This window comes from Pezoporus wallicus, unplaced genomic scaffold (genome assembly GCF_028554395.1).
Source record: "Pezoporus wallicus isolate ANWC-B61680 ecotype Strahan unplaced genomic scaffold, APGP_CSIRO_Pwel_v1 scaffold_11491, whole genome shotgun sequence".
Lineage (NCBI taxonomy): Eukaryota > Metazoa > Chordata > Aves > Psittaciformes > Psittacidae > Pezoporus > Pezoporus wallicus.
The window spans coordinates 11,261,397-11,284,026 of record NW_026642649.1 but is presented as its reverse complement, the minus strand read 5'-3'; the positions used below and the strand labels follow the sequence as shown (position 1 = coordinate 11,284,026).

The window sequence follows — 22,630 nt, the reverse complement described above, 5'->3', positions numbered from 1 at the left end:
AATATGAGTTGTTTCCTGGTTCTTTCTAGGTGTTTCAGAATAAACCTCTTTCCCTGTGGAATCCAAGGCCTCTAGCAATGCCTGGTGGTCCACACAAGGTCTGCCCTGCAAATGCAGAAGTAGCGTTGCAAAGGTGTTGATATACCCAAGATAGGTTTTGTGAAGCAAGATTCAGTGTCAGGAAGAGTCAAGGCACTACGACAGGACATTAAATGCAATGAGCCACCCAAGCAAACACGTAGGATCCCGGGCACACTTATACACCCTACTCTGAAGTCCATACTGGCACTGGCAGAAACCACATGGGCTTGGATTGGACTCCACATGCTCCTGCTTATAGTGTAGACCTATCTGCCACTTGATGTCTGTGCTGGTAAAATATCCAGAAGTTCTTGGAAGTGGCACAGGTGAAAACATTTCAAATAGAAGACAAGCTGAATCAAATCTCTGCCTGCAAATCACTCAGCTATGAAGGCTGAGAAGTAGTTTCAGGGAATTAATAAGTTTTCCTTGATTTTTTGCTTTGTTATAGCTAGGGCAGTCTACAGAAATATCAGAATATCATGGAGGAGGCAGTTTTTCACCCTTTTTTTCACCATGGAGGAGTAAAAGGTCTCATGGTATTTCTAGAAGAAGAAGGTTGCATGATATACTGTAAACTTTCAACAGTTTGACTGTATTCCTAACTTTACAGTATCTGAAAGGCCTGGAGAACATATTTCATTAAGTTGGAGTTACATTTTCCTAGTTAATATTTCCATGTTATAGCCATGATGTTAGGACATTGTTTTAATTCCATGCTAATAGCCCGAAATATGGGGGACAAAGTGAAGGAATATTAAATTTCATTATGATGTTGTAACACTTAAGAGTGCAATATCTCATCAACCGCAGTTACGGGGCACACCGGAGCCTCCCCGTTAGTGGCATGTTGTAGTCCTGACAGGACTTTCTTCTGATCTGCTTCTTCACTCAGACAAATCTGTATGTCTGCAGATTATCAATTATGAACAAGGTCAGTAGGGGCAAAAATGCTTGAAATTGCAGGGAACATTTCCTTTGCATTGCTATAGAGCATTACAGAGGCTTAATTTATAAACTGTTTGGCAATCAACCTTTGCCTTTCTCTTCTGGTCTTTTAAGGTGGGTGTTTCTTGAAGCCCTCAACAGACTATTTCTTAGCCAGTGTTGCTTTCTCTCTATATTCCCTTTACTCCATGTACTTTACATACATGATTACCTTGAGTAAGAAAGGTTGGAATCATGCGAATTCAATCCTAAAATGAATAGAAATAACGCAAAGTAAAATCTGAGTCGATCGAGACATCTGCTGGCTCTTCCCTTCTAGGAAAGGAGAACACAGTGGAGAAGGGAGCATAGAAGAGTGCAGACTGCCCTCACGCTTGGATCTAATCTTTTTCAGGAAATCCTCATTCTCCATCTTCATGTAGACTGGCCAAATCTGTCAGATTGTTCGGAAGTTATAATCTCAGAGAATGAAACTAGATAGTCTTGTGATAGAGAAAGGCAGCAATCACAAATAGTGCTTGATAAATCAGAGCTCAGACAATGCCTTTATTTAAATTAGTTACAGAAAATAGATTGCTAATTTGAAGCATTTATTATAACTAGCACTGCCCTGCTTTGTTCACTGTTTGCAGTGTCTTGATGTTTGATTCATACTTTCATCTATAGCTAACTTTTATGAAGAGTTCATAAAAGGACAGCATATTAATTCAAAGATGTTCGATACTGATCAATATTCATTGCAAAGCAATTGCAAACATGTAATATTAGTTAGTCATATTTTTTGTCTAGTCCCAAATCAAACCCTACTCATGTCATGCCAGTGTAAATCAGGACCAACTGGGTAGAAGTTCAAGTGTGATACATCAGCAGGAAAGCAGTGTAAGCAAGACTGATCTTAGTGACTGTGAATTTGGGGAAGTTTGTCTTCACAGCACAGCTAAAACTTTCTGATGGTGACTTGTCTTCATCCTTGAGTTTCCCTTAAAATCTCTGCACATGGGAAACATCAGCAGGGCTCTTGTCACAGCACCATGTTCAGAACCTTCCCTGCCTGGCCACATTAAGACTTTCATTCAGTAAGGCAGGACCTGATCCTAGAAACAGAAAAGCATTACCCTGGTTCCAGGACTGGTAAACCAGCATCTGATACTGGCAGCACTCGGTGAGAGAAGCACTCCCTCAAGCATCTCTGACTTCACTAGAGTGGGAAAGCATACGCTGCATTAAATTTAGCATGCAAGACAAGATATACTCCAACTTTATAAATAACAGCAGTGTCTCCACATCAAGTGCTTTGGGACTTGGATTATACACTTGGCAGCTTTGTGTTTGTTTTTTCTCTCCTAGATAGCAGTGACAAATCACTGGGTTAAGAACATACCCAGATAGGAATGAAAGGTGTTCTACCTCCTGATCTCTCTCCCTGGTGTGCTCTGTATGATGAAGGAACATTGTTATTTTTATGTACCCAGCTAAATGTGTGAAAACTGATCAGCCAGTCTCAAAGTAATGGGATAAGATTTAATTATGCTTATTAAGCAAGGGACAGAAGCATCTAAGATGTGTGGAGAAGTTGCTGCTAGGGTACATTAAGTATTGATGTCATGCTCAACTTGGGGTCATCTTCTTAATACTGAGAAGACCTTATGGGTGGGCTGCTGTAATGAGGAGGAACATGAGATGTGTGTATATAGGGTCCCAAATGCACAAGTGGCACAAAGGGGCTGTGACTGTCCTGTCTGCCACTGGCAAGTGGCAGAAGCTGAATCTCACCAGGCTGCCAAACTGAGGATGAGGAGCATCACGTCCTGCATCCCATCAGGCCCCACAGGTTGAGTCCTCACATTCCCTGTGCCTGTTAGGAATTCACTCAAATTCCTTAAACTTTCAGAGGCTGCAGGAGCAGCCAGGGAAAATAAAACCAGTATCTAAATATAGGAGAAATAAAAGCAATATATAAATACTGGCAATGGTGTTCATTCCTGGCTGTAGCCTGCAGGAAGCAGTGGAATGCCGCTGAAAATTGTGGAGAGCCAGGACACTACTGCTCTCTGCTCTGCATCTCTCCAGAAACCTTTAGTGTGTGATCTCATAAATGCAAATGATGTTTATAACAGTTATTTTAAGGTTCTTCCCTCTCTCCATTTGCCAGCCAGGATTGGCGCAGCAGCAGAACAGGCAAGTGATGCACACAAGCCTCCAAGAATGTGTGCCATAAATGTATAGTGCCAGCTTGCGCCTCCCTGGCCATAAATTCACAGGCAGAGTGCCCTTGTGGAGCTAAACCTTATTCCTCATATTTTTGTTGAGAGGGTCCCTTTATCAGCCCATTTCCTCCATCCCAACACATACCTTCTGGAATCTCATATTTGCTGCTATTCCAGTAATTGTTTTTTATTAGCTGAATTCCTTCCAAAGAGCCTAGGCGCATGCACCCATCAGGCCAGTCTTTCCAGAAAACAGCAGGCTACCAAGTCAGCTGAAATGGGGGATTATAAGACCCCAGGTTGGGTAGGAAAGAGTAATATGCATAGCATGGGGTCTTATTACTTGCTTCTGGTCATCATGAGGCTCACTTTCAGTCCCACACTGTTCTTGTTGCAGCATTTGGAGATTTCTGAACTTCTAATGGTGCTGTCAGCACTTACTACACTTCTAGGTAGCTAGGAGGTATTATCATTTGCTGCCTTCTCCATTCTGTCATTAAAGAAGTATTTTTAATATACAGGTAGTTCCTTTTCACCGATCTAGACAACACTGAGAACAAAAATACATTAAATAAATCCGTTTAGTATGAATTACTGCCTCAATTCTGCTGAGTATGCTTTAAAGTATTATTGATGAAAAGTCTAAGGAAAAGAAAGCCTTAAAAACTATCTTTCTGAAAGATTTCCTTATCCAGACTTACTCTATGCTTAGTCTGTATTTTAGCACAGGAATTTTGCCTGCCCTCCATCACACTGTGTCTTACAGAGTGTCAGAACCAAATCACAGTGATCAGCAGTCATACTGGCGATCTTAGAGCAGGTCACAGCTCCATCTGCTCCTGTAAAACAAAGATGAAGCTGATAAAGAAGATGCAGAGCTGGAGAGCTGTTAGCAAAGGATCTAGAAGAACAGGCCAAGATCCCAGGCCACTGGGCTGCATGAAGTGCGGGCACAGAGTCTGTAACACGTCCTACTCCCAAAGACGTTCCCGTCTTAGCAGACAAGAAAGACAAAGGAGTTACCGTTATCTCCACTTTACAGATGGAGAAATGAGTTAGTAAGAGATTTAACTAGCTTGTCCAAGGTCATTCAGAGAGCCTGACAGGCACAGAACTCAGACCTAGATTTTCTGAGCTCCTAAGGAAGGATCAGTCTCTGAGAAACAGTGTCCTAAGCTATGTTTCTTAATAAAAGAATCTCATATTAAAATGTTACAGAAGTAAAAATGCAATTTCTTTACCTTTCAGTTTGATTAATGGATTCTTCACAATACAACAATAATGCAAGTTCCTTTTATAATATAAAATATTTGAATCGTTGTTTGGTGTGGGGGTTTTGTTTGTTTTTTTTTCAGAAAGTAATGATGGGGAAAAAACCCTTTGATTAATTCCAGGTAGATTTTGTTTTCCCTTTCTTTTTGGCCTATAACTTCTAGGTATCAAATAGGTGTATTTTAAAGTGCTGGGATTTGGCAAGATGGTGAGCCAGCTAGCAAGAGACCACCCTTTATAGATAATGTAACAGTAGAACAAATTGAGTTTCCAGACCTTAATCCTCTAAGAGCTGAAACCAGAGGGGAAAACTTCCACAGTGTTACTCAGTTGGTTCACCCTATTTGATTGCCGGTCAGTACATGAACCCTATTTTAGAAGTGGTGTGATTTCTATCTAAAATAAGCTGTTTACAATGTTCTGTGGGCTATTACTGTCTGAATGCTAGTTTCTGAAGTTCTTGAAAGAAGTCTATAGTAAAGCAACATTCAGAAGATTGTAGGATTGTTTTGTATTCTCTCTGAAATGGAATGTGATTTCATCTGCATCAAGCTGATTTATATGGAGTAATTTTGTTGTTTTGCTTTTAAGTACTTTATGAACTCCTAGAGAGATTATTGACTGCTGCTTAAAAAGTCTATGATGAGAAGATACGTACCAATAGTAGTCTTACTATTAGTAATGATGACCATAATGGGCATAAATTCAGCTGTTCTTTTTAGCAGATGAAACATTTTCTTTTGTGTAGGCCTAAGTAGAGTTTAAAAGCAAAGATGGGAAGGGGGTGTCTGGATTTTCTGCACGTTCCCTTCCACTGTAATATTGCAGTGTACAACAGCTGCAGAAAACAGGATCACAGTCAAACTGGGATACTCAGTGAAGAACAGCCACTAATGAATAATTTAAGGATTCGTTTTTCATTATTTTGTTGGGGGATTATGTATTTATTTGATAAAACCAGGGGCATAATTACTGGCATTCTCCTTATAAGAAGTACAAGGAGTACATTCAGGACAGCACCTTTATTGTCCATGGGAAATGAGTGTGTGGATAAATAGAAACGTAATTTAAGCCCAACAGCAGATTTTCTGTACCATGGCCTAAGGCTCTTGCCCTGTGCAACACAGAACCTGATACTGAAGCTGGTGCAGAGGTCTGGCTTTGTTAACACTGTGCCCAGGATAACCAGGCTGAATGAAAAGCAGAGAGAAGGGGACAGTCATGTTAGCACAGTCAATGAGTTTCGAGGCCTGGGCAAGTATTTCTATGTTGCTGCTCTAGGCAGTTTGTTTTCATTGTAAGAAGTCACTATATAGACTTAGAGACAGGACACAGGTTCCCAAAGATGAGAGCTACAAGGCCCTGAATCTATCATTCTGCTTTAGATGCAGAGATAGTCACACTGTCACTTAATGATTATTTGACTTCAGTGTGTCATTTGGGAGCTAGACTATATAGTGCTATATAGTAGTCCTATATAGTCAGGGCTCAGAGACGGACCCTTAATGGATGTTCTTACCTCTCTGCTTAAATCTGAGTCACTAAGGAGCACACAGATGTGCCCAAAGTCAGGCAGCAAGGCCTGGTGTGCAGCGTGACCAAAAAACTGGGAAAACTGCAAAACCAGATTCCCCCACAGGCCGTTTGTATAGCTTTGCGACAGGATATGGGCTTGAGAGGAGCATTACTGCAAGGTTTTTTCTCCTGTACTAATGTAAAGTATATTAGAATAGTTGTGACACTATTTTGTTAAACTAAAAAAAAACACTAGCCAAAAAGACTGCATGTTCCTAAGATCATCACATGTAGGTTAAAGGCTCATCTCTTATGCAGTGACTTATGTATGCCTATCATCTCTTCTAGATCTTCTGCACAGCAGGACTGGTGTATAGGCTTCATGAGATACAGAAAGATGACAGAAATACATGAGTGTTTTGATTTACCTATAGTCTTCTTTCTTACTAATCTAGAATTTAGTGGGTTTATGATGTGTTATATATCATGTGTCTGATTTAAAATAATAATTTCGATAGTCATTCTTGTGATTCCACTTTTTTATGTTTCAGCACGCTTGTGTTGATATGTTAGAATTAGTTGTTTCTTTTATTAGCTCAGCAGTGCTTTGCTGCTGTAAATATAATTCAAGACCTGTAATTTTCTTTATCCTTGGTGAGATTAGTCACTATATGCACGTTTTTAGTTGTGCTCTGCTTGGGTAATAGAAACGTTCCAAAATGCATATATAACATATTTCATGGTCTTATTTTGATATAGCATATCACCTATATTAGACTGTAACCTGTATTAGGCTGTTCTTTGTTCGTTAAAGTTTATGGAGCAACCCTGACATTTCATGTATTTTGTCTTGTACATTTCTTATACATGCACACACCCTCAGAGCTGTGGACTTCCAAGGCTCAGTCCCAAAGTCAACCAATTCACCTGTGATTGCTTTTTGATTTCTTTCTTGTATTCTTTTCTTCCTCAGTTTTCCTCTTATGCCTGTTGTCTTTTGTAATTTGGTTTCAAGGACATTTTTGATACAGGTTTGGCAAATACATTCCTCATACAACATTGCTGTGGAGTTTCTTTTTATTACTGCATGTTTGTTCTGTAATACTGTAATGTGATTATTTGTCCATCTACTTTTATTTTTAAGCGTCTGGATTCATAGTGTTAGGGCTTGACACCTACCTGCCTTACACTGGGGTAAGCAAAGAGCAGGTCTCCAGATGTACTAGTTTTTTTCCAAGCTTTTACACCCTTTTGGATGTAAAGGCCAGCCCAAGAATAGTTTAATTAAACACATCCTTCCCACTCCTTTTATTACTACATATCCAATCCAGGGCATTTATTAAAGAATAGGTAGTAAGCACTGGACATAAATCTCAGTGTGAGAAAAGAATCTTAGCTTGAGATGCCCCTGCAACATCATCTGTAGAGTTCCCCTGAGTAAAGCACCACCTTCAGTTTTATTTCTGGCTAATTAACGTATTTTTAAGTTTCAAAGGCACCCTGTACTGAGACTACTCCATAGAATAGCATGGAGTAGGGTATGGTCTCTACTGACTCTCCAGATTCTTTTCCCAAGGAAAGAAGAGGTAATGGCAAGGAAGCAAAAGTAGATCTTGGGTAGTAAGAATACCGTGAAGTGGGGTAGGATTGCTAACAACTGAAAAATTATCTGCTCAGCCATCACACACACACAGAGCCCACCAGAACAAAACAAGAAACAAGAAAACAAATTAGGCCAATTAGAGCTGTCCTCCTTGGGACAGGAGCTGGCCCCAAGACACTGCCAGTGATGTGGGGAGCTGGCTGCCACAAGGGTAGATCCAGCTGGAAGCAAAACTGTGTCCCAGCAGCAACAGGCGATAGGCAGAAGAGCTCCCTAGTGCTGCCCACTGTACCATCAACCCTTCTTTTGCACAAGAGCTACTTGTAGAGATGAGTGGATGAGGCCTTGCATCCATGACTACTCATCTCTCCTACCAACCTTTGGAGGCCAGTTACTGCCAATCATAAATAAGGGTCCTGTAGTACTCTGTAGTACAGCTCTTGTGGCTTGACATACAATTTTCCCCCTGATTTTATTATCTTTAACAGCTATATGATGAGGGTCATTTATACAAGTGAGTCATCTTTTCTGCATAATAGGATAGAGTGATAGTTCTAGAGCTCAAGTAAGCATTATCTGAGTTACTGTAATTCATTTTAAAATAGGACTTGATAAAAACAGGGTATCATAATTGACATTTACTACAAGAGCGTGAATAAACAGAAAGCCAGAAGAAATAGTAGGATGCATCTGGTTTTCCCTACCACTGCAGTGGCAAGTTGAGTAATTGATTCATCTTATGAAAAGTGTCCAGAGCATTAATGGTAAAATTAGTGTTCTCTAAAGAATATGTATGTTGTCAGATCACAACTTTAGGGAGAAGACAAGGCTTTTATTTATGCAGAGTGTTCTGATAATGTAAGCCAACAAAGCTGAACCAGTTAATTTATGGATAGCAGCAGAGCCAGACATACATACTGTGCCCTCCTGGATCTACTACTTCCGTGTGTAAAGTCAGCCTTTACTTTGAAATAGCCCCTTGTAGTTATTTTTATCATTTAAGGGCTTCATAGTTAAAGACCTATGTTTTATGAGCAGCTTTGCTAGTCAATTAGATGTTCATTCATTTCTGTACCTCAGAGCAATTTTTTGACCTACATTAATATTACCTGTATATATATCATGGTAGTGGCTTAAGCACCCAACTTACAGAAATACTGGATAAATACATAAACCAGTAGGTACTGTGCAGCAAAAAGGAAGAAATATTCCACATGCAGATCTACCCTGAAATAAGAAAATTGGCTTTAATTTGGATCTTGCCTTACTTTGCTGCATGTGCATATGTCATACAGTCCTAATGGGCTTTCAGGTGTATTATCGAAAGAGAAAACAAACAAACAGAGTGAAAGAAAGGCAGTTCTATTATTCTCATTTTTTTCAGGCAGGAAATTAAAGAAATGAAAATATATGGAAGAATTGGGCCCCTGGTGAGATTTCTAGATCTCTATGCAGGGGCCCTAATCACAAGACATCCTTCCTCCTCAAACATAATTATTGCTATTTCCATCGCATACACTTTGGAAAGTTTTTCATGTTTCCACATGAAATACTAATTTTCTAACCCTGAACTTTCCTTTTAAGCAAAATCAATGAAAAGCTATTGTTGCTTTTACAGATGCCAGAGAGAATTATTACCATCATAGGCAACAATAAAAAAGATATTTTCACCCTCAGTAGATTGAATTACTGAGAAATAACCTTATAATTACTGTATAAAACACCCTGGTTTAACACTGGTTTTAATATCCATAAAGTTTCTGATTTATTTCTCACAAGTCAGCATCAGCACACTAGCTTCTGCCTTGCTCTAAGCTGGTGCGATTATGCTGACCTGTTGCAGTGATGGCTCTTAAGAGCCACACTGTTGTTGAACGTGTATTAGTTAGGAACAAAGAGAGAGGTCTGATACCATTGACATTGATTTAAATAAGCAGCCTATTCTTTTTTTCTTTTTCTTTTTGATGAAAGAAAATAGTTTGGAGTTCTAACAGTATGTCACGTAAGTCTGCTTTAAATTAGGTCTTTGTCAGACTGGAGGGGAGGAGAAGCCTTCTGATATCCCATAGTGTGTGGTTCACCAGTGGAAATGTCAGAGAACCTTTGAGGCTTCTGGACTTACACAAAATAACAGCTTCTGGTTTAGTTGAGGCTGTTGATTTGTTTGCCTCTTCTGGCTGGTTGATGTTCACCCAGTCTTCTGCAAGTCAAAGTCCTTGTCTTTCTGAAGTGAAACTAAGGGTTTGTTGCCTGCTGTTGTTGAAAGAGGAAAAAACTCAACACAAAATGACTGCATTCTCCTTTTGTGGTCAGTTAATATGTACTTAACGCCAGGCCATGCTTGTCATCTGCTTACTCCTGGCACAGCAAGAAACCATATGAGTGCCTTCAGTGAATGTTCTCGTTTCAAGGGAATATAGTCCCTTGTTTGCTCTAAGTTTGGATAAAATACAGCACATGGCTCATATTTTGTAGGGAGCATTTATTCTACTGCATGTGCAAGTAACAGGAACGTGATAGTTATAGTGCCTGGCCTCGTGTCATAGGTGTAGACTTGCCTTAATTGCGCTCTGTCTGGATTCATGCTGGTTTCTGCCTTGATGGGAGTGCATCCAAACAGCAACGTTGTCTGACTGGGTTGCCTTTTGACCCTTGGCTTACCCCTTTTACTGACAGAATTACCAGCGGCACCCACCAGTACCAGTGGCTGCAGAGAGGTCTGCAGCTGCACTTGTTCCAGAGGTGTGTTTTGGCACACGGTTGGGAACAGATATATGTTCCTCCCACCTCAAAATGGGTGAGATGAAGAGAAGGCACATAAGAATGATTTCTTTGAAATGAAGTATTTTGACGCAGTTTATGAAACACCCATCTGTAGGGGTGATCCATTTTACATTTCCTTTCAAGAAATCATTTTGGTCTCACCTAAATGTTTCATGTGACCTAACATTTATTTCTTTTTCTTTTTAATTCTTCACTCGGGGTCTGCCTGAACTGTGTTTTGTAACTGTTTGGTTTTTTTTTTTTAAGGGGTTGAGTAGAATGTTTTGAGTGAAGTTTTCAGGCTGCAGATGAAATATCCATTAGTTTCACAACTGCAGGTGTAAATGTTTTGACTCCTGAGTTCACTGGATAGATTCTTTAGTTTACAGTAAGCCTTTGAAGAGCCCGTTTGATGTAAGTAGTCATTGTAACTAGCTAATTCCAGTATTTCAAATGAGAATATTGTTCCCCCCTTATTGCAGATTTGAAGCCTGTAAGAAATTGAAGGGACTGTTTCTGACAACAGTTACCTCTGGTTTAACCAATTGCAACTCTGCTGACCTCATTAAATTTGCATCAGATCTATATTCTGCGGGAGAGAAAGCAGAATCAGACCAAGAACTTAGAACTTATGTTATTTTTAGCACAAAAAAAAATCCCTTGTTTTGTACAGCACAAGAATTGCTGCAGGGCCCATAAATATTTTGTGAATCTGGTCAGCAGATAAAAGTAGAAAATACTTAGAACATGAAGAAATTCATCTGTCTGTCTATTGACAGTGCCTTATGGAAGAACAAGAGTCTAGGTACAATAAGGCAATAATGAATTTAATGAAAAAGCTACAGACATTCGGGTTGTAAGCTGAGCTGCTGTTGAAAGATAGTACATGGTTTTGCCCATATAGCAGAATTCCTTTGCTGAATGTCTATGAGATTCCCATTGATAATAAATATGGAGGAAATTATTTATTGTAAATGATAATTAGACTTTCCCCAAGCTATGCATTCAGCCAGTAACAGATAGTGACTAATAACCTAGGCATTATTTCTGACATTCTGCCTCCACGCACAAAAAAAGGATGATGATAGCTAAACCTTGTCATGACTTTTGTTTAAAATACAGTAATAACAGCATAGAGGTAAATTAATATTTGCATGGGATTTTATGTAATGGCAAGTGAAGTGGGTGGTATGTCACAGCCCATCTCTATCTGTGAGGCAGAAAAATTATAGTCACAGGAACACACTAACACAAACCCTCTTGAGTTCACCCAGGACTGGGGTAGCACTTGCATGCAGCCTAACTTTAAGCAGTCCTTGCAGCATCTCAGCCTCAGATTTTGACCAATTTGGAATTGATCCTTGCAGCAAAAAAAAAAAAAAAAAAAGAATTCTTGGCTTATACTTGCAGTCATCACTCACATTCAGCTAACAGTTCTTCTGTTACCTCAAGCAATATGGAGCTATGCTTTTGTTATAAGAGGATCTCAGTTTCATATACCCTCTTGCCATCAATTTATAGTGCCTAGCACAGTGGCAATTGCAAAGACCTCAAAAACAATACATTCCTAGCCTATATGTTTTTAATTATATTTCCAAGTTTCATTTGCTGTTGGCAACTCAACGTTATTTTGATTTTGCTGGGGTGAAATATATGAGCTTCAAATACAGCTTTGAAATTGATTAGGAATTAATATGGCAGCATTACAGACACAGTAGATTTACTACTGCTTTTGCAGCTCTGTGTGAACTCCCATATGGAAAACCTATTGTGACCAGATCCAGAGTGACATGAGCAAGGTGACTGTGACTGGAGAGAAGAGATCAGAGGAAAGGAATCAAGTAGGTAAAAGCAGAAGGAGAGTCAGTCATGGCTTTTTTCCCCCCAGAAAACCCAGGAAAGGTAGGATTATGATAAATAAATACATAAATTTTAAAAAGCTTTCAAAGCAGTCATTAAATTTAAAATGACTGGTACCCCTCTCAGAAGAACATTAACAAAATGAAACCTGGAATCACCTCACTGACGCTGTTCAGCCCAGCCCCACGCAGTGTGCGTAAGCAAGCTCTGGCACTGCTGCTTCTAGGGCAGCTCACTTTGGGGAGCAGGTTTCTTGCTGACACTAGATGAGGTGGAAGTGCCTGTGAGGAGAGAGGGTTATCTGTGGGAATGTTACATATGTGCATTACACTGTTAACCCTTCCGCCTTTCCTCTTCTGTTGGAGCTGCACTGAGAGCACAACTTTTGGCATGTTAAATGCACAACCGTTATCAGTTTATATGTAGCTTTACGTACAGAGCAGGGCTGCTGGTGAGACCAGTGGGTGTACCTATGGATAAACAGTTGCTTTAAAGTGCTGTAATCAGCCCTGTGTTAGCTGGTGGCTTCTTTATGTTTACAATCAAATTAAGCCTCCTAAAGGTGAACGCAGCAGGAGGTTGCTACCATCTGAGATGCAATATGCTCACATGGTGCTGGTGCAAGGAGGGGGAGCATGGGCTCCTAAGCGTTCATTGCTCTATCTTTAGGAAAGGAGTAGCAGCAGTAACCTGCCCACTGACACACAGACAGCAAACAGCTGAACAATGTCACATGCCCTGGCCACCACTGGCCACTGTACTAAAGTAATAAAATCATGCCCCAAGGAAAATGTTAACAGTATCTTGCGTAGGGACCCCAGCATCCTCTTTTGCATGCCCTTTCCTCTCACACACTTTCAGGTTTCTTGTTTTAGCGGTTATCACTCACTTCTTGTATTTATTAGAACTGTGGGTTTGACTTCAAGGTCTTAAAACTAAATGCTTCTTTCAACTTAGTTCACACTTCTCAAATCTCACTTTGTATGCTGAGATTTCAGCAGATCTCAAATGCCTAGTTAAAAGTCAGAGTCTCAGCTGATTTGATTTCTCATTTCTCCGTGAAACCTGGGAAACAGAGAGAACTTCTCAAACTCATGGTATCAATTATGATGTTTACATCATTTTGAATTTGGGCCGAACTGACATAATTGCAGAGGATTAACTCCTTCAGCTTCCTAGAGACCTGGATTTAGAACCAGATTTGGATTTGGGGCTAACCTTTACGTTTCCACTCCAAACGTGGAGTTCTTCAACTTTGCATCAGATGGTTGCATCAAGTATTGTCGAATTTTGAGCTCAAACCAGTGAAAATTTTCCATATAGTTCCAGTTTTAGATCTGATCTTGTTCACATTCAAGTGAATGAGAGTACAGTGTAAGTACTTGGCTAACATGGAAGCAGACTTATTTGGTGATGCTACTTAGCATCATTACAAGTAAATTAAAGTATCCAGATGTATTTCCAGCTTCAAAAAGTTTTCCGTCAGCAATGTGTCCCTAAGTATTAAGTAGGATTTGTTCTCTGAAGGGGCAGAAGAGAAGGTCTGTAGCCAAAAGCCTGATTTTTAATACAAATATTCAAATAAACAGTTCCAGGCATTTATATTAGGTTTGCATAATGTACTGTAAAACAAAACTGTTTCAGAAATATCTTCTCCAGTACCCAACATGAAGTATCGTATTATCATGGTGTGACCTCACATTGCATTTTTAACGTCTATATATGCAAATGGTTATATTTACATGTGCCCATGACATTCACACATTCAAAATGAAGGCAAATAAATGTTTTAGATTAAGGAGATGAATTTAGTATGTCTCACAGTTGACACACTTTCTATAGAGGCTCGATCACTGAGACCCAAGTGCTAGGCTCTTATCCGAGAAGACAGATGGCAATTTCCTTTTGATAAGAGTTCATTTTTTTAGCAGCAAGGGAGCCCTGAAGTAACCATTTTTCTTGTGGGGAAAGCATCTTTCAGAAGCCAGATAAATCATTCTAAAATAGACAAACACAGGAACCGAGGAACTAATCAACCTGAAATGAGCAGAGTTGCAGCCCCTTTCAGAAAGTTTGGGAAATACTCTTTGCTTTCATAAGAATGAACATGGGAACTACTCCAGAAAACTGGAGAATTCAGATAATTTGTTTGATACTCTTTCCTCTTTTGTAAGCACCAATACAATTTATGGTTAGTCATGATGAAAATTCCATCAAGTCAGATGAGGTAGTTTGTTTACAGTACATTTACATCATGCATAAAATCACAGAATGGTTACAGTTGGAAGGGACCTTAAAGAACATCTCGTGTTCTTCATGAAGCCTGGAAAACAGAGAGGGAACTTCTCAAACACAAGGTGGATTCACTTGTAGGTACTTTAAAGACTACATAAACATAAATGTAACAAGCCAGATGAAACCAAGATGTCTCTGTTTAATTAAAGTCTGGAACAGTGTGTGCCAGCTCATACAGATCTGGAACATTTCATACTTGTAAGCTGTAAATGTGGACAGCTAGGAACCCACAGGACTAGAGTCTCTGGTTAATCTTTAAGTACTGACCTGTTATAAAGGAGTTGTTCAGATACTCTTTGTGGTTATTTATATCTAAATATATTCAATATATTCAAATATGTCCACTCTTCTTTTTGGTAAACATACAAGACCCAGCCTCAGACATGCTGACACCTTCAATTTAGTTTATCTTGTAGGATTAGACCCAAACAGGATCCGTTTCCTCTAGTTTCCTTTCCCCTCTTTTCTATCTGTCACTAACAGAGCAGAAATGAAAACGGCTGGGGTGGTTTCCACTCAGTTCTTGCTGTGCCCTAATGCATTCTTCATTATTCATGTCTCCAGTAGTTTGCTCCTAGAGACCTGGGAATGGTGTCTGCTCTTTATTTGCTCTGCCATGGCTCTGTTAAAAATACACCTCTTTGTATTTTGTAAATTGTTATCTTAGTTTTGTAGGCTGGTTCCAATTTGACCAGCAGCACCTTGTTTACAAAGATACTGTGAGAAATGTTGTGCATCCTCCTCTATCCATGTCATATCAAGGCATACATGAGCACTGCGGGCTTCCCATCACCTCAGGTCGCGTCGCTTTGCATTGAATCAAGTCATGTTGCATCAGTGATACCGCTATCAGTACTTATTCCTGATAGAAAATTCAGCATAGATTTAGACAGCAAATAGCTCAACCACAATAAATGTATATAATGAGCAGATTAAGTATCTGGGAGAACCAGATATTTTAAGTGTCCCTGGCAAGTTGGTGCTTTACGATACTCCAGTATCCTTGTCTCTACACTATATTCTGCACATAAATTTCTGATGTATGTGCATATACTAAAATGTCTGTCTAAGCAGCCCATTTGGAACTCTTACCATCTACAGCCATTTGCAAATGTAGAGCTGTGCAGTTTTGAAATAACCAGACTTTATTGGAGAGGTCTGGATATTCATTGTCTAGTTCATAGGTTGGTCATATCCTAGCACTGTACAAAAAACAGATGTTGACAGATTTAATTTTTTATTCATAATTTGGGATCAGCTTCAACCATTTGCCTGCTGGGGCATGTTTTTAAAAGAGTTATGCATGATTAGGCTCTATGACAGCCATTTTGTTAGACATTTTGCCCTGCTGTTCATTTATGAAAGTTAAATGTTGTAATTAGCCTATTGCATAAACAAAAAAAGAAGGGAGGGGAGGTCAAAAGATTAAAAAAAAAAGCCTCAAACTGATGTCTAAACTATACGGGGCTTCCAAAAGGTTCGACCATAGCATCTTTTGGGATAAAATTCGCTTCTTTTGTTTTATGTTACCAATGGATTCTCTCTTGGCTTTCTTGGGATCTGCATCTTCACAGGTTTATTGAAAATTTGACTTATTTTTGCTAAAGACCCTAAAAATAAATTAAAGCACCACAGCTCAGGTACCCACAGTTGAAACATCTGGCTGTAAAGTTCTATATAAATGCTAAGTGGTCTTATTGTTGATTATTACAGACATTCATTTGGCACTCATCACTGTGATATTGAGGGGCTTCTCCAGGATTAAGTTGAAGTGTCTTTTTAAAAAATGCCTTCATGGGTTTTGAGATTCCGTGTAGGTCCAGGGAGCTATCAAGAGGTATGAGGTATATATGTGTATTGAAAACAACTAGGAATAGAATCATTAATAGAATCACAGATTGGTTCCTGCTGGAAGGGACCTTAAAACTCATCCAGTACCAACTAACCCCTGACACAGGCAGGGACACCTTCCACAAGACCAGGTTGCTCCAAGCCCCGTCCAACCTGGCCTTGAACACTGCCAGGGATGGGGCAGCCACAGCTTCTCTGGGCACCCTGTGCCAGCGCCTCAGCACCCTCACAGGGAAGAATTTCCTAATGTCTGATCTCAGTCTCCCCTCTGTCAGTTAATGCTATGTAAAGAATTTCCTAGAAGAGCTACAAGATACTTCAAGGAAAACAGTTCTGCATCAATTTGTTCATGTTTAGAAACCAAACATACGGGTATCTAGGTTGGAATAGTCTGGCTCTGTGTCTTCAAGGTATTGAAGGCACTTGCATATTGTTGTTGTCAGATATAGACTACAGTTACTGAAATGGGATGGTGGGCTGGGTTAGCTTTGGCTAACAGCATAATGCTCACCCTGCTGCTCACTCCCTGCCTCAGTGGGATGGGGTAGAAAATAGGATGAGAAAGCTCGTGGATCAAGGTAGACTGCTTACCAGTGTCATAGGCAAAACAGACTCAACTTGGGGATAACTGCTTTATGGCCAACTAAAACAGATTCAGGTAGTGAGAAACAAAAAGACAAACATTAAAACAACTTTCCTCCTGAATCTCCCAGACTTAACCTCACTCCTTCAGTCCTGACTCCTCTACCCTCCCGCAGTGGTGCAGGGGTACGGGGGGGTATGGCCAGTCCGTAACAGGTCCTCTCAGCTGCTCCTTTCTCTTCACACTTTTCCCTTGCTCTTGCATAGGCACTCCACGGATCACAGTTCCCACCAGGAAATATCCATCTGCTACAGCGTGGAGTCCTCCAAGGGCTACAGTGGGGATTCCTGCTCTGCTGTGGACCACCTCCTCCTCCTCCTTTCTTTGAGCTTGCTCTTCCTTCTGTTGTGTTCACTCTTCCCCCCCCCCCCCCCCCCCCCCCCCCCTGCAGCTCCCCTGCTACCAATACCTTGCCATTTACACCCAGTATGGATGATAATGCTGGTCACAATAAAGAAGAAGGTACCAGAATACCCTCGGGAGCCTGTGCTCAGTTTGAAATGGTCTTTTTCTGTTAAGGCCAAGTGACAGCTGCTCAGAATCTGTCTCAGGAACTACTGTGAAAGCATGGGAATAAAACCCACTACATTTTATTGTGCAATTCTCTCATAATCTTAACACAGATAAAATTCACATACATTCTCAGTTAAAAATTCCTACAAAAGCAAATGCCATACTAATAAAATTTTCATTTCTATGATCATTTTTTCACATAGTCTGGATTGAAAAGAGAACTGTCATGTGTTTCCTTCCGATTGAGAGCCATTGCTGAATTCTTCTCAACTTTTAATGTTACTGAAATCAAAGGATTTTTCTGTTTTCCCCTAAAAAGCAGTAGTTTAGGCAAACACTCTCAGCTGATCAGTAGCTGATCCAGTAGTGTAATGCGCCCTACAGATAGGATTGTCTCAGAACACAGGCGACTGAGGATCTGTTGGTCCCTAATCAAATATACTGCTTTTCTACACTGCTTAATCTCTAGGAGGTATCCAGAAATGTGATTTTTTTAAAAAAACCTTCCTGAAAAACACTAATACAGTTTTGTAAAATGAAGTTATGCCTTCTGTTACTCCACAGTATGTCCCTCCATCCCCATTGCTGCATTCAGATAGCATATCTTCACTCTTAGCCTCTCCCACAAGCCCTTTAGGAAACACACACCATCTAACTTCATTCTTATGCTGGCACTACATAAACTGACCTTACCTTTCAGGTTACAGGCCCTTTTTTTCATATGATGCTCTGGCATCCTGAAATGTCTTGGCTTTTCATCAGTTAAACCACTTGGGGTTTTTTTTCTTTGTATCTGTTGGATGGGTGATATTGTAATGAGTAAAACTGGCTCTTTGATTTCCAGACGAGGGGAATGACAGTTCAGTGGGATATGCCCTTTATAGAGAAAAGTGGAAGTACTGCGTAGGCTATCACATCTGATCTTGTATTCAGCTATACCTGAATGCTTGATCAGTTTCTCACTGAAAGTTCACTGAGGTACTAAGTTATCTGAAAAACAAGAGAGGAAGAGGGTATTCTTCCAGAAGAAAAAAGTAGTTGTGGTTCTAAAGAAAACTGCTTGTAGCGTGGACTCTACCACACTTGTCTTGAAATCATTCTTTTTGCAGACTGTTTCCTAACCCTAGAAATAATTGCCTCACATTACACAGCTTTAGGACATTCATCCCCCATCATTTTACAGGTTACTTTTATTTGTGTGAGTTCTTGTTTGCTGCAGTGGGACGGCTCCTGCTTTACACTGAGTTACAGGAGGACAACTTTCATATGCTTTTCCTTTCAAAGTTCAGCTTTGGGAAGTCAGGAGGATGTACTGAAGCTACTCAGTTATTGCAGGATCCTTCCTCATAAAATCCACTTCCCCATATAATCGTGTCATTACCAGAGACATCCTTGAAAGGCTGGCCTGTCACGTTAAACTAAGATCACTATTACCTACTGTTATGGCCGGTGTTTTGAGTGGGATCAGAAATTTGGGCACTGGAATGAACAGCCCCAAATGTCTCAGCATTCCAAATGAAATCATCATTTAAATAGAGAAACAAAATGGGAAAAGCACTTTGTGGGATCTTTCATAATATATTTCTAATATTTCCAATAAGTGTTCTCAGGATCCAGCCTGCGCTGAGAAATGGCATAAACCTCTCAAGTCAGAGACTCTATTCTTAAAACAAAAAGCAAGATATAATGTGTTAGAAACTACCTTGGTGTCCAGACATAATGCAGTGAGGTGTATTTCTCCAACTCAAATTTGCATGTGATATAAAAGAGGTCAGTTTGACAGTGTGTATCCTGCAGTCAGCAGCTTCCCAAAGTGTTCAAAGTTCCCAAAGTTCCCAAAGTGTTCAAAGAAACATGCATCTTCTCCTTTTTAATCAGACTTATGAATAGATAGGGATGTTTTCACATGCACTTGAAAGTCTCCTACCCTGTGAGTTGGCCCATTCACTGTGATTTTTCCTGGAACATGGTACTACCCAGGGTACCTATGCATATCATAGCCTCTGCCATCATTTTTAATAAGTAGCTTATCTCTGTGATGCAACTAAAAGCAATCCTGAGTGTCTCCAGGGTTTGTTGTAATTAAATTTTATTGTTGTATTTGAAAATGTACAGGTTTTGAAAACTGGAGCAAGAAAAATGGAAAGGAGATTCTAGGAGGTGATAGTCTGATTTTTAGATGTTTTTAACCCTTTATAGTTTCCAGATCTACAAGCTTACTTATGCTTCCCAGGCATCTGTTCTTATACACAATTGAGGCCATAAGCTGTAGCAGCTGGTGTGGTTTATTAGCTGATGTCAGGTAACCATGCAAAGATTATCAGTTACACCTGCAGACAGGTGCTGTAGGATTCCTAATAAGAAAAGAAAGCCTTTTCTGAAAGTCTTACATTTGCTGCTGCCCCTTTCTTCTGCAAGTATTTACAGCTACAAGAGAATTACGCCAAGTCATAGTGCTGCCCGTGAAGTGCTGTGAGGAAAGGCAAGGTTTGCCAGCTTCTGATCTGGACAAGAAAGATATGTTGGTGTTTTGAACAGAAAACGGACAAGTTTATCTACAAGTTTATCTGGTATTACACTGCTGTGCTCAGGCATCACCACCCACGTCACTGAGGACTGCATGCAACTATATCTGGGCTCACACCTTGTGTAGTCAGTGGAACTGCTTCCACTCTGTATTCAGGGACTCAGCTTCACCTTGGTCATTGTACCTGTCTCCACTCTCTTCACAGCTCACCAGGACTGCTAATCAAGCAGTTTCCTCCTTTTGTTTTATTCCTGCTTGATTTGCTTGCCATGGGATGCCACAGACTCATTTTGGAGATTCATATAACAATTTTTTCCAAATCAAAATATTTCCTCCAACAATGTCATCTTTTCTCTCCAGCATTGCTACTAATCTTTATTTAGTTATTTACTTTGCAGTTTCTAGAGGGAATGGATGTGCTCAAGGCGCCCCTTTAGGCAACACTTTATATCAAGGTTCCATTTATAAATACTTCATGAAGGGCTAATGAATGATTAATAGATGTTTTAATGTATGACCAATCAATTGTTGTAGGTTTTGCAATGTCCAACAGACAAGTAGGTTTCTTATAAGCATAGATTATAACCATATCTGACATCTTCTACTGATGGGCTTCTAAACATCTATAGCATACACACTACTCATATCTGTAACATGCTTAAAACATCTACTAATCACTGATTAATTTTTTATAACCTATTTTGAAGCAGAGCCTGTCTGTGCAGTACATCCCTTATGGGTGTCTGTGACTCCGTTTCTACAGGATTGATAATTTACTTGTCACCTAAGGATTTACTAATTCCAGCTCAAGCATCAGGCTTTTGTGAGTTAGCTTCAGCATTTACACCTCAGCCTAAGAAGAAATGTCTTTGCTCTCGCCAGACTTTTTTCTGTCTCAGACTTCAGACAGACTGCTTTACCCTGCTAATGTACATTTTGCAAGCTCTGCTAAAATGCAGTGATTCTTAGGGAGCAAACCCACTCTAAAATTCATTTTCAGCCTGTTGAACTGTTTGATTGTTCTCAGGACAGCTGTCCCAGTGATGATGGTTCCCAGCATTTTAGTTTTGGTGGTTTTTTTTACTGTCATCCCTGTGTGCTTGCTTCAATGTCTGTCCATTCTCAGAAAGTATGAGAAAATATAAACCTCACAGTAATCCAAAGAATAAACCATCTACCAGAGGATGTTTGATTCGAACAGAGGAACACACATTTTGTATGTCTGATGAACCTAAATGCTGATAGGAGCGTTCCTCTGTGGGATTCCCATAGTCTCCAAAGGTGACAGCCGTCACTGTGCTCTCTGCTCTATTTGGAGCACTCAGGTAGAACGAACTGAAGTGGGCAGTACAACTCAATTCTTGAAAATGTGAGAGTCCTGCAATTAATCAGTGGCAGTTGAGAAGCAGTAAATTGCTTAGTATCATATTTTGCAAGTACGTTTTGAATTATTAATTGGTTTCTACTGAACTTAATCCCAGGGTTGAGTCCTCTGCTGTGATTTATCTAGATGTTGAGACCAATACTTTAATGATATTAATTAAAAGGATCTGCAGGCTTTTCTCATTTCTGGGGTCATTAGTAAAATAGTCTCTGTTCTGAGTATCCCCAGGTAAATATCCCATTCCCATTTAAATCAAATAGTAATCCTTCACTGATTGCTGTTTACAGCAGGATTAGGCTGCTACACCTGTGGCATTAGCATGTTGAGCCTGAAGAAACACAACAAGCATAACTCAAAAAAAAGGGGGGAAGGGAAGAATAAAGGGTGAAAAAGGAGAGTTTTATTCTTCAGTGTTAGCATGGAATTTCCTCTGGCTTTCTTAAAACCATTCCTTGTCAAAGACACCAAAGCCTCAGAAATAAGAGCCTCTCAGAAAACAGTCAAGCTCTCAGAGCAGGCAGGTTTTTACCCACATTAGCACAATCGCTTTTATGTCATCCAGTTAGCACTCTGTGTTTCTGGGTTTATCAGGTTTTTACCATGTTATTTTCTTTCTTTTTCAGCTGGTTAATAATCCACTAGCAAGTCAAGCAGCAGCGGCTGCAGCAGCAGCAGCCATGGGCTCAATAGCGAGCTCCCAGGCCTTTGGCAATGCCCTCTCCAGTCTTCAGGGGGTCACAGGTCAACTCGTCACTAATGCACAAGGACAGGTGAGTAGAAGATGGAGCAAACAGTGAATTCTGATGGTAGGCTGATCTTGGGACAAGAATGAGTTCTGCTTGTATGAGAGCAATTTAAAAGCACACATATTGAAGGTAAATAAATATTGATTTGCCAGACAAGGTAAGAAATGGAAAGTCTGAGAACTGGGAGGAAGTTAGGAGCTGTTTGAAAGTGTTTTCAAGCCAGAAGGAGCTTAGGATTTGTTTTGGTTTAATTCAACCTTTAGAAAAGATCAAAATAGTGCAATAGGTTGGTACTTTAAAAGTCTAGCAACCCTGTGATTCTTTACAAACATAGCAGTTTCTTCCATTTACATATACCTAATACCAGACAACTATATTAAACCGCTGATGTGCTATTAAAAGTACACTTTTTTTTTTGCAAA

General features: G+C 39.9%; 1 protein-coding gene across 5 annotated transcripts in view; it reads left to right on the top strand.

Annotated features, from left to right (window-relative positions):
- Positions 1 to 22,630, top strand: part of POU6F2 (POU class 6 homeobox 2) — a 302,685-nt gene that overhangs the window by 223,287 nt on the left and 56,768 nt on the right. For all 5 annotated transcript variants that reach the window (XR_008975165.1, XM_057431526.1, XM_057431525.1 and 2 more), the window contains exon 6: positions 22,086 to 22,232. Coding sequence is in view for 4 of the 5 variants with exons in the window: in XM_057431526.1 (XP_057287509.1) it covers positions 22,086 to 22,232 (147 nt within the window). In the remaining variant the exon portion in view is untranslated. The remainder of the gene's footprint in view (positions 1 to 22,085; positions 22,233 to 22,630) is intronic.